This window comes from Rosa rugosa, chromosome 4, assembly GCF_958449725.1.
Source record: "Rosa rugosa chromosome 4, drRosRugo1.1, whole genome shotgun sequence".
Taxonomy (NCBI): domain Eukaryota; kingdom Viridiplantae; phylum Streptophyta; class Magnoliopsida; order Rosales; family Rosaceae; genus Rosa; species Rosa rugosa.
In genome coordinates, this window is record NC_084823.1 from 53,558,721 (window position 1) to 53,577,384 (window position 18,664).

The window sequence follows — 18,664 nt, forward strand, 5'->3', positions numbered from 1 at the left end:
GTCAGTATTTGATCAAGACCATCTCTTTTCCACTTTGATTCGTGGCACTGGAATAAGATCAATATAATATGGTGTTTTCCTTTTCCTATTTTAACCATATTATGAACCGAAAACGAAAAGGAAGTGAAGGAATCCAACCTTGAAAACTTTTTTTTTTTTAATCAAATTAGCGTTTCAATCCATTAAATATAGTGAGAAGCAAATATTACACAATAATCTGTTCTATAAAGGGCCAGTCAGAAGTGAGCTACTGCTAAGAGCCATATATCTAGAACCCTACTTAAAGCTGTCTTTGATAGCAACTAAATCTAAGTAAGTAAGAGAACATGACATTGTCAGGAAACTAACCGGATCAGGCCAAATGTAGTTGCAAAACTTAAAAAATCTCAAACTAGTTGGTTAATTATGTTTGATAGAAACCTAACTATATATTCAATAAGATGCATGTTCAATAAAACTAAATAAGAGAAATTAATATTGTTTGATATCTCGTCACCTTCATATATTATTGAGGGTGGATGAATCGTTTTGTGAGGTGCATTTTTTTCCCACGAACTCAGCTTACAGAGTTAATTTTTTTTTTTTTGAAGAATGGTAACTTCCATTGATAATAGCGCATGCCAATAAAACCATTACATACTCACCCGCTGACACATAACAATGGCCAGATCAAAGTTTCGTGGAGGAGCCACAGTAGTACATAGGATAAACCAACTATATTCGAACTAATCGCTCACTTTAAAAGTGAGCCTAAAAGCTATGGAAAACATAGCGAATAGACAAGCCAAACTACACTCGTTAGGTTCCTAATACAAGAAACTTATTGTAATTAGACAAAAGCTAAAAACATAGGTTTGGGCCAAGAGCCAAAAACCCTAGCCCAAAATAGCAATGGACTAGGGTAGAACCCCAGCCCAACCGTTCGTGGCCCAATAGGGTAGCCCACCGAGGAGACTTGCTTCAGGCCCGTCATGATGGTTCGGGCCAAGTCCACCTTCCCTCGCCCCCCATCGTAGCATCACCGTCCGGCCACGCTTAGTTCGACCCACACTGCCTGAAGCGCGCCTTCCCGAGTCGGCCCGCCACCGCCGCAACCAAGCCACCCTCGCTGACCTAATCAGCACAGAATAAACCATCCCGGCGAGCTAAGCCGACCTGAGTCCACGACGCCGCCACGATCTGCACCAAACCAAAACAGCCTACCCGGAGCCAGACGCCGCAGCCGCACCCTATAGCACCGTCGATCCAACAAAGCCCAGCCACAGGGACGCCACGATTCACCCTTCACCACCATCCCAGCCGAACGCAGTGACGAAACCCGAGCAAAGCCCTTCGACAACCCTATGGACAATAGGTCTCCCGTCCGACAGCAAACCCTATAAGGATGGTGAGGCCGGAGGCCATCTCCAACGTCTGGGCGCCGCCGGACGAGAACAAGATTGCAACCAGAGGCGGCCCTAGGGTTCTCAAGTTAGGCAGACGCTGAGAGAATATCCTCTAGTGGACCTATTCTGTTTTGAAAAAAAAATAGCTTACAGAGTTAATCATATCTCTTTAATATGAGTTTAGTGTTGTATGTTGCACAAATTTTCTAATTACTATATGCTAGCGATTAAAGATTTTGTTCAGATAGTTGCAGTTCGATGTTAATTTAGAGATCCCATTTATAAGTTTTTATTATTCTTTTAAGCGAAAAAAAAAAAGTTTTGGTTAGTTTTTTTTTTACTATGAGTGAGAAATTTTGTTAGATGATAGTATTCATACTCTGAGGGGTATATAAAAGCACATGTATTAAATATAAAAGCAGAAATTATAACAACTTAGAACTATGCATTTATTTTCAGCCTTCAGATTCACTTGTCCCTCACAGTCCGTTAAAAACTGTCCCTTAGGTGAGCAGGCCTTCATAAACCATTACCTCGATTATACTTACATAAATCTTCAAAGAGAACATCCTCAATAATAGGGGATGAATCCTCTAACTAAATATCATCAACATAAGAATCAAGCCAAGCGATGAGTTACATCATTTGCTTCACGATATGTGCGTCGAATAACAATGGAATTAATATCTAAAAGCTTTAGTTAGTTTATACCTAGTAGTTTTTTTTGTTTTTGTTTTTTTTTTATCAGATAAACAACTCAAATGCTATAACTAGTATTTTGTGAGTCAAACTCACAACCTCCCATTTACGAAGGGGAGACTATGCCACTAGACCAAATGATACTGGATTATTTTTTTTGAAAAGGGGCTGGTGCAGCTGCCCTCAAGCCTTGATTAATGAAACTGCAGAATACAAGGGGGGGACGTAGAGTCTGAACCCCGGATTACAATAAGCATAAGCATAAAGAGAACATCCTGAAATAATATCGGGAGTCTCTAGTAAGTCGATGATACTGGGTTATTATACCTAGTAGTTTTTGTTTGGAAATTGTTCTAAATATCAATTTTCTTCCCCTCCAAATTAGGGTTTAAGGCTTTAGTTAGTTTATACCGTTTATTTTGGCGGGCTGAAAGCTTATGAATATATAAGCTCTAACCAATAAGATCACCAGCTGACACAAGGAACACAAAAAATGAAGGCTTCAAAATCCATCTCTCCCTTCAGGCTTTCCTCTCTTCTACGCATCCAAAAGGACCCAGCTCTCGCCCTCCAACTCTTCCAAAACCCTAAGCCTGATTCAAACCCCCAACCCCAAAAGCCCTTTCGCTACTCTCTTCTTTCCTACGACCTCATAATCTCCAAGCTCGGCCGCGCCAAAATGTTCGACCAATTGGAGCAAATCCTCCACCAAATGAAGCAAGAAACCCGTTTTGCTCCGCCCGAAATCATCTTCTGCAATGTCATGTCATACTACGGCCGGGCTCGTCTCGCTGACCGTGCACTCCAAGTGTTCGATGAAATGCCTTCTTTCCGTTGCCAGCGGACTATCAAATCATTCAATTCATTGCTAAATGCGCTTTTCAAATGTGGGAAATTTGAGAAGATGAAGAAGGTCTTGGAGGGGATTGAGGATTATGGGACCCCCGATGCGTGTACTTACAATATATTGATCAAGGCTTTTTGTGGGAGTGAGGATTTGGATAATGCACGGAAGGTGTTTGATGAAATGCGCAGCAAGGGTCTTCAACCGAGTGATGTGACATTGGGGACTTTAGTTCACAAGCTTTGTTCGGATTCTAGGGTGAAAGAAGCTTTGGAGTTGAAAGAGGATTGGGAACGCGTTCATGGAGTTTTGCCTAATGCTTTCGTTTATGCGTCGTTGATGAAAGGATTTTGTGGGATTGGTGAAATGGCATTGGCTTTTGGCCTTAAGGATGAGATGGTAAGGAAGAACATTCGGTTGGATGCAGCGGTTTATTCTACTTTGATCAGTGCGCTTCTAAAGGCCGGTAGGAGAGGAGAGGTTCCGGGCCTTTTGAAGGAAATGAGCGAGTATGGGTGCGAGCCAAATACTGTGACTTACAATGCAATGATTCATGGGTATTGTAAGGAGAAGGATTTCGAGGCAGCGTACAGAGTTTTGGATGAGATGGTGGAGAAAGGGTGTAGACCAGATGCTATTAGTTACAATGTGATTATTGATGCATTGTGCAAAGGAGGGAAATGGAGCGAGGCCAATCTGTTCTTTCAAGATTTACCAAGGCGCGGGTGCCATCCGGATGTTCTTTCATATCGAATGCTATTTAGTGGACTTTGTGATTGCGGACAGTTTAAGGAAGCAGCATTTGTCTTAGATGAGATGATCTTTAAGGGTTGTGCGCCCCATTATGCACGGACGCATAAACTTGTTGAGGGTTTGTGTCAGGAAGGTAATATGGAGTTGTTAGGGACAGTTTTAAGTAGCCTGGAAAAGGCAAATGTTCTTCATGGAGATACCTGGAGGATGGTCATTTCTACGCTATGTAAGGAGAAGCCGTCAGATGTGTCTGAGCTCATCGATACTTTGGCAATGCAGTAAACTGGGGATGTACTCATGCCAATAATATGAAAATGGGTTTGTAAAGCAAAGGAAATGCTATCTGATTCTATGTATCTCTGAAATGGACGACTTGCAACTTTATGAAAACATAGTGGTTACTGGTTAGCTTTCCAAAAGAGTATCAGTCTTCACTATGCTTACGCTAATTTATAGTAAGGACTATTGTACTCTTTCTCTGGGGTTTCAGGTTCTTCTTTTACAAAGGGTCGGCAATCGGGTACCTGTTTCGCAGAAATATATGCACAAAAACTTAGATAGGCAGCAAAAAATTATAATATATAATATAAAGCGTAGGCAAAGAACAACAAGGGGACGTAGCTCATATGGTAGAGCGCTCGCTTCGCATGCGAGAGGCACGGGGTTCGATTCCCCGCGTCTCCATTCTGTAATTGTTTTTTTTTTTTTTTTTGTTTCTTACTTTCCTTTTACAAACTAATGAGAGATACTTCCAGTTCTTTTTTTTTTTTTTGAAGAAACTTCCAGTTCTTTTTTTTTTTTTAAAGGACTTCCAGTTCTTTCTTGTTCCCTTAGAAACTATTTTTTTTCCCCTTTTTCTTCTAGAAATTAATTTCATTACACTTCCAGTCAAAATTAATGTGGGAAGATAGAATCATAAAAATAACATGAGGAATCTGAGAAATGACAGAACGAGTAGATGTAGAATGCCTAGAATCAAATCTTCAAAGGTGTTTTATTTTTAATTTCAAAACCGTTGTATATATGTTCTTGTTTACATCTCACATTTCCTTTCTCCTTCTGATCTTCATCTCCTCTCTTTCTCTAATTAATTATAAAAAGAACAGAATGCCAAAACATTACTCAACATGCCCGGGAAGCAGTTCGTGTTAATAGGGGCAAGTTTATGTACATACTAGTGTACTACATACATACACATTCGCACTACTCAAACCGATATAGAACCAAAGATATGACCTAGCTAAGACATTGCAATTCCTTTTATAATTTACTTTTATTTAATTTTGTTTATGATAATGATGGTACTAATCAACAATGATCAACATCCATCACTTGCAGGCTCAACCGAACTCAGAAGACCATTGCCTCTGAGCTGCATGCAGTGGTCTTCTGCATCCACCTGAGCACACACAATCACCACTGCCAGGCCGTTGTGATGAGCCTCCTGCATCACGTTGACTGCAATGTCAACGGTCATTCCGGGGATAACCTTCATCAGAACTTGGACAACATACTCCCGCTTGTTAAAGTTATCATTATGCAGCATCACACGATAAGGTGGGGACATTTTCTTTGATTTCCTGCAAGCAAGGTTTATCAGTTGAAAGTTTCTACCATAATGATAATAACTAAAAGTAATGTTATACTGTTAACAGGTATGAGTCGCAAATACTTTCTAACAGTAAGGCTTACTGAAAGCTCTTCCTAAAAACCTGCATGAATTGCTTACAAGATGAGGTCACTACCATCTACAGAGGAAATTACAATAACCAACTTTCAGGTCTTCAGAGCACTAGTTTAACCAATTTTAAATATTCAGAAATATAACCACTTCAGCCGTATTCAAGTAGTGCTTGAACCCCTCGAGTAACATTTAGTCTCTTGAGAAATGTTCCAACTCCCCTTGAGTTATTTATTTCTAAGAATGTAAAGTTAGCTAAATGTCCCTGAAGAGTCCAAATTTGGGCTATTCCCAATCTACAGGTTCCACTACTCAGGTAAAAAATGCTATTCAACAAAAGAATGAGTCGGGAAGGGGCAGCCAACTGGGAAATTTGGAACACTAGCCAAACTTTGGACTCAGACTTTCAGCCACTCGTATAAAAATTGAAAAGTATAAACCACTAAAGCGTTCATATAGTATAGCCTCTTGAGTAGTGTCAAAGCCCTCTCTAGTGCCTCTCTAGTGATTAAAAAAATCTCGATGAGTCGAAAATCCAATCAACTATGAACATGAATAGGCTCTTCTGCTGAATTACTTTGTTACATTCACTTAGGACTGAGTACTAACTACAGCATTCCTAATTCTTTCACCTTGACGAAGTCTAATTTAAGTTTCGGCTCTTACAAATCTCTGTTCGAGATATAGAAAATCCCCTCAATTATCTATCTGAAACAATCAAGTCTGTTGTGCATACCGTGAAAATTACAGAAAATTCATGCAACAGAAGCACAATCGTATAATTATACAGACAATTGTATTGCACATACCTCAAGTCAAACTCAGAATCACGACCAGGTGTGGTCTTCTCTATGGTTGGCTTCTCCAACAACCCACCTCCTTTTCCAAGCACAGTGGTTGTTGCAGTCATCACGGCGCTCCGATTTGGGCATTGTTTATGAAAATAGGGTTTATCGCCTCCTACATAAATCACAATCAAAACACATTTAACAAATCTAGCATGCCCTAAATCGCTGAACTTGCCCCAAATCTATGAACCCTGCTTGTGATTAACCCGAAATGAGAATTGCGATCATCAGAATTTCATAATAATCATCATTTTATGTAATACAATTTTGCAGATAACAGAGTTCGGTTGATGGATTTAAATACCCTTGATAGGTAAAGATCAAAACCTTCAATGGAAATTGAAGAACCCAGAAAGGAAAAGTACCTGATTTAGTGAGATTGAAAACTTGGGTTGGTGAAAGAGGGACTCGACCGCATAGGGCAGCCATGGGCGTCTCACTCTCTCTGTGTCTGAGCTCGTGAGCCAGAATAGCTGGGAAGGGAATGTGTGGCATGTACTGGTTTTGTGGCTCGGGGGCCAGCGCCTTTCATTTTGCCAATGGTGTTGATCAACGACACGTCGTAGGAAAATCTTTTGTTTGTGGGAAATATCCAATTCCGGCCTTTGTGGCCCTGAGACACTTGAAATTCGAAAGAGATGTTTTAGTCGTTTGATGCTACGTTTGTGTTTGGTTGAAATGTAGGTAAGAAATAGAAATATGACACAAGGTCTTGAAATTTCGGAGGCGTATGTGCAAATATTAGAAGAAAGTCTTTTCATTTTTGTATGAATTCAGAAAAATAATGATGAAATATAATAAAATGAGTCGAGATGTGACTCATTAAAATTTTACTCGATTAAAATTCATTGTCGAAATTCAAACCAACACTAACATAATGAGTCACTCATTGTTAGAAATATCAGCTACATCACTATTTATCTGGTCTTTTTATGTGTACTATTCTCCATTTGTTTTGACCTTAGGCTAGGTAGCAATTACTTTGTTCACTAAATCAACCTTAATTTGTGGCTCATGGACATACTGTTTTAAATATATCACCTTAATTGCATTTCATTGTTATTTCCTTCTTGCATGACTTTCGCACATTTGTTTTCGTAGCCTCTACAACAGTCAATAATTTTGGTAAAATAAAATGTATCATGCTACGTTGATGTGTGTGAGATGTTGGAGGTAATTAAAAGTATTAGTGTATTGTATCAAAGATTATGTATTATTGTAATAGTATAGTCTGATGAATTGAATCTAGCTTGATTTGTTGCTCATGTTTTACATCTAGAGCGAGAGAATGGTTATGACAAAACAAGTAAAACTATTTCAGTAAGGAATTTGGTTCGTTCATGTTTTCTATTATAAGAACAACTGCTATAGGTTGAATCATAAAAAACATGTAGTAAGATATTGTTACATATACTGTTATGTAGTTGGTAATATGAATTGTAATATGTGTGGAAATTGTAGCTTTTCATTTCCCTTTTCTTTAAATCATGTGATCTTGCTTTTCGAGGGTTTCATTGTTCGTGTTATTGGTCTTTCTACACCAATATTGACCAGACAATTTGGACCAGTGGTGGAGCCACGTTAGGGCACGGTCACGGTGGGTCCCGTGCCCCAGTCAGATTAGTATATATATAGCTAGTTACGTTATATTCACTGGATGTTGCCTTGTCGCAGTGGTAGAGCCATATGTATATGTGAGGCTGCCAGGCTGGTCCCTGGTTTGAATGCTGGTTCCAGCAAGAGTTTTTCTATTGGAACCACCAAATTTACTCACTTGACCTCTATACTTTTTACACCTCTTATCAAATTTTCAAATATTAAATTTACTCACTAAACTTCCTCAAATAACCTCACTCATATAATTTGCAAACAAATAATCTTTAAAATAAAAAATTTAGTCATTTCAATGATTTAATCACTCTATAAATCTTAACCAAATATACATTTCTTTTTTTTGAATAGGAAATTGATTTCATTAGTAATGAAGCCATGAAAACAGGCCAGAGTCTAACAGAACTTACATAAGAAAATCCGGAAATCCAGATAACCTATCTAAGCCGAACTAAACTCATTAAAGTCTAAAGGGACGCTCGCTGGATAGCAAGCCTAAGCAAGCAAGACAAACCTCGCTATTCTAAGGAAAAATCATTCATCTAGTCTAATCTGCCAGCACGCGATTGTGGTACAAATACAATTAGAAACATCTTAGAAAAACCTCATAGAGATTACTCCAACTTTAGAAGGCTTGTAACCAGATGTCTAACAGCAGAGACCTAGAAAAATGCTAGCTCCTTCCTCGTAGGGTTGGAGCCAGCACCATCCTCGGCCTATTCGGGAGCCAACAACCTCGGCAACAGGTTGGTCTTGCTCTTCTTATCCGAAGCATTTGCAACAAACGCAACCATACCAAGCTTGAGCTCAAGCCCAGGCTCCAAAGACCAAGCCCAAATCCGAGCAGATGGAGAAGAGCCCATCAACCCAAATTCAAGTCCAGGCCCAAAAGCCCAAGCCCATACCCGGGCAGAGACAACAGCAGCCCTAGCCTCCATTGCACCCTCCCTACTGGCCCACAATAAGAAGCCCAACAACCCAAGTTTGAGCCCAGGTCCAGAGACCCAAGCCCGAACCCAAGCCCAAAGAGCAGCAGCCTCAACACTCAGCTGCCCATCCTCCGTCGCCTCGTAGAGGCCCTCCGACGGCCGTCCTTTCCACCAGGGCATCAGGCTCCAATCACCGCCTAATGAAGACACCGCCCGCCTCCAAGCTACCTCAACCAACCGGTAAGTCCGACCCGCAAACCACCTTCAACCGCAGAATCCGTACCTGTTGACCAAGCGACGATCTCCACGGCCAAAACCCCGATTCACGTCGACTCAAAGCCTTACGATCTCGAGCCCAAAACCGCCGTCGCTGAACCCGAATCGTGCCCACTCCTCCGCTGCAGCCCAGGCGAAACATCAAGCCGCAGTCCTGCCTCCCCTTACGTCCTCTCCTGCGACGAGAGACCCCTCCTTTGCTAGATCTGACAAGAGGATCAGATCCGCCGTTGTCGACCTCTCTGCTCAAACCGTAGGGTTTGCTCGCTTCCAGTTCTACAATTTAATGCAATTCCATTAATGTTGACAAAAAAGTACCAAATATACATTTCTTAATCAAACTTGAGTTTCAAAAATTAATGTCTAATCAATAAGAAAATGTATGAACTATTCTGTTTTTTTTTTTCTATTTTAGCTGTGCAAAAAAAAAAAAAAAAAAATCATTTGTTTTTATTCTCAAAAAAAAAAATCATTTGTTTTTTAATGTTTTTTTTTTCTGTATTGTTTGCATTAATTATTTCAATATTTTTAGTTTTTTTTTTTTACAAATATAATGGATTGACTTAGATTGATTTAATAAGAGTATTTATTTTGTTTTCCCTCACCAATATGCGTTCAACATATATATCATACATTTTTATGTCACATGATATTAATCATATTTTTAATTCTTATTAAATATATACTTTAATGAGTACGTATGTAGTGAAATTGGAAAATGAAAATAGATAAGGAAAATAATAAGAAATACAATCTAATATTATTGAATTGGAAAGTCTACATAAAATAAATATAATATTTTTTGGTATAATTATTGTCCTTAATAGTCATTTTATAGTAGGTTATATATGTCATTTAATAATTCATAATAGAGTGAGGTCAAGTGAGCAGATTTGGAGATCCCAATAGAAACTCTCTTCCAGCAAAGTGTTAATATTTTATTTTTTATTTTTTTAACATTAATCCTATTATTTCAAAACTCAATGTGCTAATTTTTTTTTTTTTTTTTTTAACATTAATACTATTATTTCTTCTCAAAAAAAAAAAAATTAATAGTGTTATTTCATATACTTTCAAAAGTTCAAAGATAAATTATATTTCTATTATGAAAAATTGTCTAAAATCTAAAAATTATAAGTTTGATTAATAAAATATGTAATTTAAAAAATATTGATCTTTCCTTAACCTTATTCTAATTTTTATTTTTATTAAAATTTTAATATATTTTAAGTTTAAGTTTCAATTTTAAAAAAATAAAAATAAAAATTTAAGTGCCCCAGTTGAGATCAATTTCTGGCTTCGCCACAGATTTGGACATATGGGTTTCTCTAGTGACGACGCTTTACCTCCCAGTAATTAATGATTGCTTATGCTCCTCCTTCACGTAGGCTTCACTATCTTAGTAATTAATAATTAGCTAGTGATGAAAATAATTGGTTCAGATGTTTGTAGGAACTAGCTAGGAAACCATGGAAGTTGTCAAACCGGATATGTTGCCGCGGGAGAACAATTTGCATTTTTATAGCTTACCATTTAGGCATTTACCAAATTAACCATTAGCACTATAGTTTAGGCCATCTTCAACCCAAATGGCTAAAAATAGCCCTGGGGCTAAATTTTAGCCCTGAATTCTGTATTATTCATCTATGTGACATCAACCGTCTCTAACCCGTCAAAGCTAAATTATAGCCCTAAAATATATTTTAACATTTTAGATATGTTATATATATATATATATATATATATATATATATTCTTATTTTTTATCAGCAATTTACTTATAGTAATTGAAATCATTTTTATGATGATTTCGAAATGAAATAAAGTTGAATTCGGAATGGAATCATATTCTCAATGTTTCTTGATGTCTTTTGGCATCGTATCGTTGTAATTTTTCGATTTCAATAAATTGCTGACCTCTTTCGATTCAAAAAAAAATATTCTCAATATTTATTTTATTCATGACACAAGCATTTAAAAAGGAACACAACAAAGTAACAAAATACAAACACTTGTCAGTGAGATTAAGAATAGGGAGAAAATGAAAGATTTAGAATAGAGAGATATATATGAGGAAGTAGAAGGAAGATGTGAAAAAGAAGGTTGAGGTGATATGTATTTATAGTGTAAAATTAAAAAAAAAAAAAAATTCTCAACGGCTATATGTGTAAAAAAATTAAAAATTAAAAATTAAAAAATCCAACGTCTACATGACGTCAGCAACTGCTAGTTGCTGAAGTCATGCACATGTCACGCAGCACTACCACAGCTGGGCCTCCCGAGAAATTCTTAGGTGGGTGTTTCCCCACCACGTGGCTTTAGGGCCACCCAATCAGAACAAATAAATTTTTTCCTCTTTTCCAAAAATGTCCCTGCTCCCTAAATATACAATACCCAAAAGACCCCCCTGCTAGGCAGTGATTGGTCTGCCGCATTGCCACGTGGTGCGGGTGCCCCATGCAAGTCTTTCTCTTGACCCTAAGGGCTAAATGACTACTTTGAAGGCTAAATTTGCCCCTCTCTTTAGCCTTTTAACCCTCAATTTTAACACTTTGGCCTTAAGTTGTTTGGGTCGTATTTTTTAGCCCTTTATGTAGTTGGGTTGAAGATGTTCTTAGGTACATTTGCCTCAACTGCTCATGTACGCCCTTGCTCTCTTTATGTCACGTACATTTGTTTCATTCCTCACCGTTCTTGCACTCTTCATGTACATCTTGATCTCCTTACAGAACTAATCTAATTATTACCCGCTATCTAGAGCACCTAATAACATTGGTAAAACTGAATGATAGCTATGTCGAAAGTGAAACTGAATTGGATGCACACAATTAAAAATTAGTGGCACTTGTACTAAACATTGTTGCATAAATTTTTAATTAAATCAAATTGTTTAATTTGCAACCTCTCTTTCAAAGTTCCTCATCCATATATACCAGCAAATTGTAAGGATTACGCTTTGTTAGCTAATGGAGGCCTAGTGGATGATATTCAGGAAGTGTGGAGTAGGCTACAAGGTGTGACCATATGTCATACTCCGAGAACCCAAAATGCGGTGGCTCACCGCCTAGCAGCTTTAGGTTTTGAGGCTACTATAGGAGAAGTTTGGTTTGATCATGCTCCTCCTTGTATTATCGATGTACTACAACACGATTGCGCTCAACTCCTTTGAGTTGTCTTCAATTAATACAAGTCCTTTCATTGATTCAAAAAAAAAATATACCAGCCACAACCCAATTTCCTTCTCATTTCTCACATCTTATCCAGTTAGGAATATTATTCTCCGTTTTTTTTTTCTCAAAATTTAATTACAAAATGGGTTTTGAAAATCGATAATGAAGAATTAAGGAATGTCCAGGAGTGAATGAACTTTCCTTAACTATTACTGGATCAAATATTTTCTTGGTTGTTGTTTTTTTTTTATTGAAAATGAACTTTATTAAATCAAAAGAGTATATATCAAAATGGAGAGAAATTGTTCTCTATTGAGAACCGTCACCTCATTATTGTAGTAATTTTCATAAAGTCAAGGAGGCCCGACTTCCTGAGAAACTAACAGTATTTACATCTTAAAAGTTATGGAAATTGATTTTAATTTATAGTCGGTAAATAATACCAAATTTGCGATAAGTTGATACGTTTGTATGTAGCCTGCGGTCCATGTTATTCGACGTAACAAGAACAGAGAACATGCATCATTAGTAGACGACAAACAAATAATTGAAATAAAGATAAGATAACGAGCATTCCACTCAACTCCAGAGGCAATCAAGAGGAAAATATTACATTAGTCTACCACTGTTTTTAACCCTAGTTCTATATATAAATATATCCCATAATTTACTGTTAAGTCCAGTCAGCCATGGATCTATTATTCTCCCTGCAATCTTTCCTCTTTCTAGTTTTCCTCTCCGTCTATGTCTACCTTCATTTTTACACTACTCCACCGAAGAAATCCATCCACACCGGCTTCAAGATCTACCCGATTCTCGGATCTCTGCCGGGATTCCTGAAGAACCGGCACCGTTTCCTCGACTGGACCACCGAAATCCTCCGCAACTGTCCCACCAACACCGCCGTCTTCTTCCGCCCGGGAAAAATCAACGGCATCATCACGGCCAACCCGTCAAACGTGGAGCACATGCTGAAAACCAACTTCGAGAACTACCCGAAAGGCGAGCTGTTCATCTATCTCCTCCGAGACTTTCTCGGCGGAGGAATCTTCAACGCCGACGGCGAGCTCTGGAAGGTCCAGAGAAAGACGGCCAGCTATGCCTTCAACACCAAATCACTCAGGAACTTCGTCATGGATAACGTCAGCTTCGAGATTCACACCAGGTTGGTTCCACTTTTGGCTCGAGCCGCCGAAACGGGATGTCGTTTGGACCTCCAAGACGTCTTGGAGCGGTTTGCGTTCGACAATATTTGCAAGATGGCTTTCAACGTCGACCCGGGTTGTCTCGGCGGCGATGGGAAATCCGCCGCCGAGTTTATGCGGGCGTTTGATGACGCCGCCACGCTTTGCTCTGGAAGGTTCCTCTACGCCTTTCGATTCATCCTTATCTTAAAAAAATTCTTCAATATTGGATCCGAGAGGAGGTTGAAGGATTCAATTGCAACCGTTCATAACTTCGCTGATGACATAATAAGGTCTCGAATGGAGAACAATAGCTACGAACAGCAGGATGATTTGTTATCCCGGTTCATCGGAAATGACAACATTAACTCGCCGGAGTTTCTCCGTGACATCATCATAAGCATGATCCTCGCCGGCAGGGACACAACGTCTTCTGCTCTATCTTGGTTCTTCTGGATCCTATCTTCTAGACCAAACGTCCAGTTCAACATTCTGAATGAGCTCGAAGCCATTCGATCCCGAAACGGCCAAAGTATCGGCGACACTTACGGTTTTGACGAGCTCAGAGACATGCACTATTTGCAGGCAGCGATTATGGAAGCCATGAGACTCTACCCTCCTGTACCGGTGGACACGAAGGAGTGCCTCAACGATGACGTCATGCCGGACGGGACGGTGTTGAGGAAAGGGTGGTTTGTGACGTACCATGCGTATGCCATGGGGAGGATGGAGACGATATGGGGGAAGGACTGCCAGGAGTATGTGCCGGAGAGGTGGCTCGGCGAGGACGGCACGTGTCAGCCGGACAGTGCGTTTCGTTATCCGGTGTTTCACGCCGGGCCGAGAATGTGTCTCGGAAAAGACTTGGCGTTTATTCAGATGAAGTCCATTGCAGCCTCTGTGATAGAGAGGTTTGAGGTCGACGTAGAAGATAAGGGCACGTGTCCTGTGCATTTGTTGTCCATGACACTGCGAATTAAAGGTGGACTACCCGTGAGTGTGAGAAAGAGATGCATATGATAATCGTGTTGTTCGTTTTCGGTTGTATTAGAAGAGATGCAAATGACATCAAGTTGAAGTTTATTTTGTTTGTTGTATTTCTGGAAAGGCTTACTGTTTGTGTCTACATCGTTAGAATTTTGCAATCTACTGTTTTGAACACAATGCAGTATTGTTCCACACTTCCACTTGTCGATTATACCATTACAGAGACATCGCTATGTAATATATATGGTGCTTAATTAACTGCTTACTTAAAAGTAGTATAATTGTGGAACAAAACGGAACCAGGATTTGATCTTAGGGGGGTCCATAGTCCATACATAAAGTATCGATGTAGGAGCAAAAAAACAACAATATGACATTATGACAATAATTCAAAAATCTTATTCAATAGAATTTGTAAGCAATAAGCCAATAATTAAGAAAAAATAAAATAATAATTTCATCGACTCAAAACATAACTCGACGTTACGAATATAGAATACAAAAGCACGGATTGCAAAATATATAGAGATTTTTGTCAAAATTCCTTGAAGTCGTTCAAATCCTAATGATCTAGGAAATATGAATAATTATTTATTATTACTTTGACTTCTATCTTTTATTTTATTGCTTCTTTATAGAATAAAATAATAATATTTTTATTTTTTCAAGTAGAAATGGGTTTAGGAAGTGTGTGGCGGGGGGGGGGGGGTCATGTGCAAGTTTTTTTTTTTTTTCAAAAAAAAAAAAAAAACGATTATTGTAGTCTGTAGAGAAGAGATAATGGGAGAGAAAAGTGAGTTGTGGGTTATAATTTATTTATTTTAATAAAAAAATATTTGTAAATGTCATAATTGTCCTTGTGATTTAATTATTTCTCAAAGATTTTTTTTTTTTTTTTAAATTTTTTAATACCATTTTACCCCTCACCCCTTTGTTACTTATAGAGAGAGAAAATGGATGAGAGAGAAACTATAGGAGACTTCGCCGGAATCCGGTCACCGGCCGCCGGATTCCGGTCACCGGCCGCCGGAATCCGGTCACCGGAATTTGTTGAAAATCTCACTGGAAAGGTTTTTTTGCCCCCAATAGACATCTATTGCCCCCCAATAGACGTTTATTGCCCCGATAGTCTATTGCCCCCTAATAAACGTCTATTGCCCCCCAATAGACTTCTATTGCCTCCTATTGCCCCCCAATAGACGTTTATTGCCCCGATAGTCTATTGCCCCCTAATACATGTCTATTGCCCCCCAATAGACGACTATCAGCCATGTATTGCCCCCCAATAGACGACTATCAGCCATGTATTGCCCCCCAATAGACGACTATTGCCCCCCAATAGAACTTTTGGTAGCCGGAATAGAAACTAATCTTTCTAAAATTAGACAGATAAAACTTTGATTAAAGAAAAAAACGAAGAAATTATATCAATTTTAAAACGTCTATTGGGAGTATTGCCCCCCAATACAACTTTTTTTTTTCTTTTTTTCTTTTTTTCCTTTTCGGATTTTTGCCCACAGTTTACAAAAAAGAAAAAGAAAAAAGAAATTGATGTAATCTATCGGACCTTTAATAAACATTTCTTATTTTTTTCTCGGATTTCCTTCTCGGTTAATGTAAAAGCCATTGGCCACACCCAAGAGAAGCTACAAACACCACTTTAATTTGTCTTTGATTCTCATAGTGGTGATTTCAGTTGGGTTTGGTTTAAGTAGAGGATACCAGAATAGCTTTTGTTAGGTTGATCTCTCTGTTCAAATTCTTTCTATAGAAAGATCAATCCCAACCTCAGTGTTAACAAAGCCATGACTCAAAAGCTATCGACCACACCCAAAAGCTATGTGTTTAAAGTTTCTTACCAGACCAGGCCCAACCCGGTTTCAGTTCACCTCGACGATCAGCAGCTCATCTGCACGCCAACGTCGTTCGACCAGAAACCTGGTACAGCACCGACCTCAGCGACTTCGGCTACGGCGCGGAAGCTCGTCTCCGAAGCCTCGACTACGGCGCGGCGGAGAGAGACAGCGCACTGCGCGGCGGAGAGAGACAGCGCGAAGGAATTAGAATCTGGTTTGGAAAAGCTATCCGGCGCGGAAGCTCGTCTCCGGCGCCACCAACAACGACGACGGCCCCAACTCCATGGTCCTCACCTTCGCCAACCCTTTCTGGATCAAAATCGCTGTCCTCGCAAAACGGTCCATGAAAAACGTGAGACGAGTGCAGGAGCTCTTCGGAATCCGGCTCAGCGCCGTCATGGTCACCGAGTTCATCCTCGCCACCATGTTCTGGAACTCCTAAGGTTGTCCAAGAACGCCTCGGGTTGGAGTAGAGCGTGAAGAAGAGAGCGCATAGGCCTGAATTCTACTCCGGCGAGGTGGAGATCGGAGGGGAAGAGAGAGAGAGAGAAAGAAACAGAGAGAGTCGTGCTGTTGGGGGAGAGAGAGATGAGTGGCATAAAATATAGTTTGTTAATTAGGTTAAGGCTAAAATTGACATTTTATTTTAAATTGGGTTAGTGAGAATAAAATTTTGTTGCTGGGGTAAGTGGGATAATTTTATCCTATTTTGGGGCATTTGGTCAAGGACCCTTTTTTTTATCAGTTTATTAATTTTTTTTTTTTTTTTTTGAATTCAATCATCAATTTCATTCATGCTCAAGCCAGAATGGCACGGATACATACATTCCCTTGCCATACCAAGGACAAGTTAAGGACGTGGTATGCTAGCACCACCCATTAGACAACCAGTGCTCACTTATTTAAGAAAAGCGAGCCTAAGAATTATGACAAAACTAGCACATAGTAATTAGGCAAAGTTTAGCAGAAAAAACAAAATTAAATGTGCTCCTTGCCCTTAACAGTTGGGCTAGGAGGTTTAGAAAGATAAGCAAAGCAAGTCTCTTGCGCATCAGTCACCTTCTTCGACTTTGGAGGGTTCTTATTCTTTGCCCCTAATGGCCTTCGCCGTTTCTTTTTGGCATCAGAGTGAGCAGAGACTAGTTCCTTGAGGACGAGGATATTGCCAGGCGCTTTAACCATCCCTATGGACTTAGCAGAGAACCTACTGGTGAACATGGGGATCTTTTGTTTCTTGGCATGAATCTCGGGGAGGAGAGGTTTGAACAGCTCCGGTAGCAGGAACTTGAGCTTTTGGGGAGATTTTGTAGGAGAGGGAGGTAGGTGACGCTTGTCACCCCTATTCTCCTTGGTCACTGTCTCCAACTCTGCAGGTACACCTGTGTTGTCAGAAGTTTTCAGGCTAGGAGTGCTCTCTGCCGGATCAGATGGTGACACCTGCTCAAGCTCCAAGCCCTCGGTCAGAGTTATTGACTCAGAACTGGATACATGGTTAACTGGGTCAACAAGCACCGCCAGTGCTAAAGGTTGGTGGACTTCCTCATCAGTCTCAGAGAGATTGAGGTCTCTGGCACGCAGTATAATTGGCTTGCGTGGTTTGATTGCTTCCTTGGGTTGGAATAGAGACCTGCAAATATTTGTCGGTGTTTGCACACCCTGAAAGCGAAAGGTTCCATCAACAAACTTGTTAGCAGCAAAACCCAAAGACGGACCAACAATATCCTTTCTCTGGTCCCCTGGATATGATGTAGTATGACGCCCAAGCAAAGGGCAATGATCACCCTCATGATAAATCAGATTACAATGGTCACACTTTCCCACCAAGTTCTAAAAAAAATAAGAAATTTCAGCTTCAACTCCAGCTGCAAGTCTTAGGGTTTTGTTCAGAAAAAAAGGTTTTGAGATATCATGAGCCACACGGACTCGAACCTTGCCGTGATTCGCAAAAAGCTTTTCATCCAGTTCAAGGAACTTACCCGCCACCGATGCAATGTTTCTAATCATGTCAGGCTCCTCAAACAGCGGTGGGATGTTGTTGATGCGAACCCAGAAGAAGAGAAGGGTTAGAGCGATATCTTCCATGGGCGCAACACCATCATATTCCTGAAATACGATCGGGGCTTGTTGGAACCTCCACGGTCCACCCTTCAGAACCTTATTGCGATCCTTCCTTAGATCAAAAGCCAGAACGAACCGATCTGGTGCACGTTCTTGAATCTTAAAGTCCTTATCCAGGACCCATACTCGCCTGAGAAAGCGTTTCAGGTCATTCAAGGCGACCGACTTCTTGACCAGAGGACGTGCCAAGAGAAAAGACTGCTTGGCTCGTCGTTGGATTCCACCAGAGGTGTGGGAAACATCAATGACGTCCCTGCTAGCAAGTGCCAGCGACGCAGCAAAGGAGGAGGTGACGGCGTCGATGTTGGACATGTTGGCGGTAT

The 18,664-nt window shown here is 39.9% G+C and overlaps 3 protein-coding genes and 1 non-coding gene across 4 annotated transcripts; 3 read left to right on the forward strand and 1 right to left on the reverse strand.

Moving 5' to 3' along the window:
* The first annotated feature begins 2,506 nt into the window (after positions 1–2,506).
* LOC133745829 (putative pentatricopeptide repeat-containing protein At1g53330) lies at positions 2,507–4,156 on the forward strand. The gene has a single exon (XM_062173989.1). The coding sequence runs from the start codon at positions 2,578–2,580 to the stop codon at positions 3,961–3,963; it is 1,386 nt and encodes a 461-aa protein (XP_062029973.1). The 5' UTR covers positions 2,507–2,577; the 3' UTR covers positions 3,964–4,156.
* Positions 4,157–4,292: 136 nt separating this feature from the next.
* TRNAA-CGC (transfer RNA alanine (anticodon CGC)) lies at positions 4,293–4,365 on the forward strand. Its single transcript has one exon. It is a non-coding gene; the product is annotated as a tRNA-Ala (tRNA).
* A 434-nt stretch (positions 4,366–4,799) lies between these two features.
* Positions 4,800–6,735, reverse strand: LOC133743590 (ATP-dependent Clp protease adapter protein CLPS1, chloroplastic-like). The gene is made up of 3 exons (XM_062171572.1): positions 6,576–6,735; positions 6,172–6,322; positions 4,800–5,261 (listed from the first exon to the last, which is right to left on the reverse strand). The coding sequence occupies exons 1-3, from the start codon at positions 6,703–6,705 to the stop codon at positions 5,000–5,002; spliced, it is 543 nt and encodes a 180-aa protein (XP_062027556.1). The 5' UTR covers positions 6,706–6,735; the 3' UTR covers positions 4,800–4,999.
* Positions 6,736–12,791: 6,056 nt separating this feature from the next.
* On the forward strand, positions 12,792–14,561 carry LOC133745710 (cytochrome P450 CYP94D108-like). Its single transcript, XM_062173829.1, has one exon. It carries the CDS (start codon positions 12,886–12,888, stop codon positions 14,398–14,400), a length of 1,515 nt encoding a protein of 504 aa, XP_062029813.1. The 5' UTR covers positions 12,792–12,885; the 3' UTR covers positions 14,401–14,561.
* Positions 14,562–18,664: the final 4,103 nt, after the last annotated feature.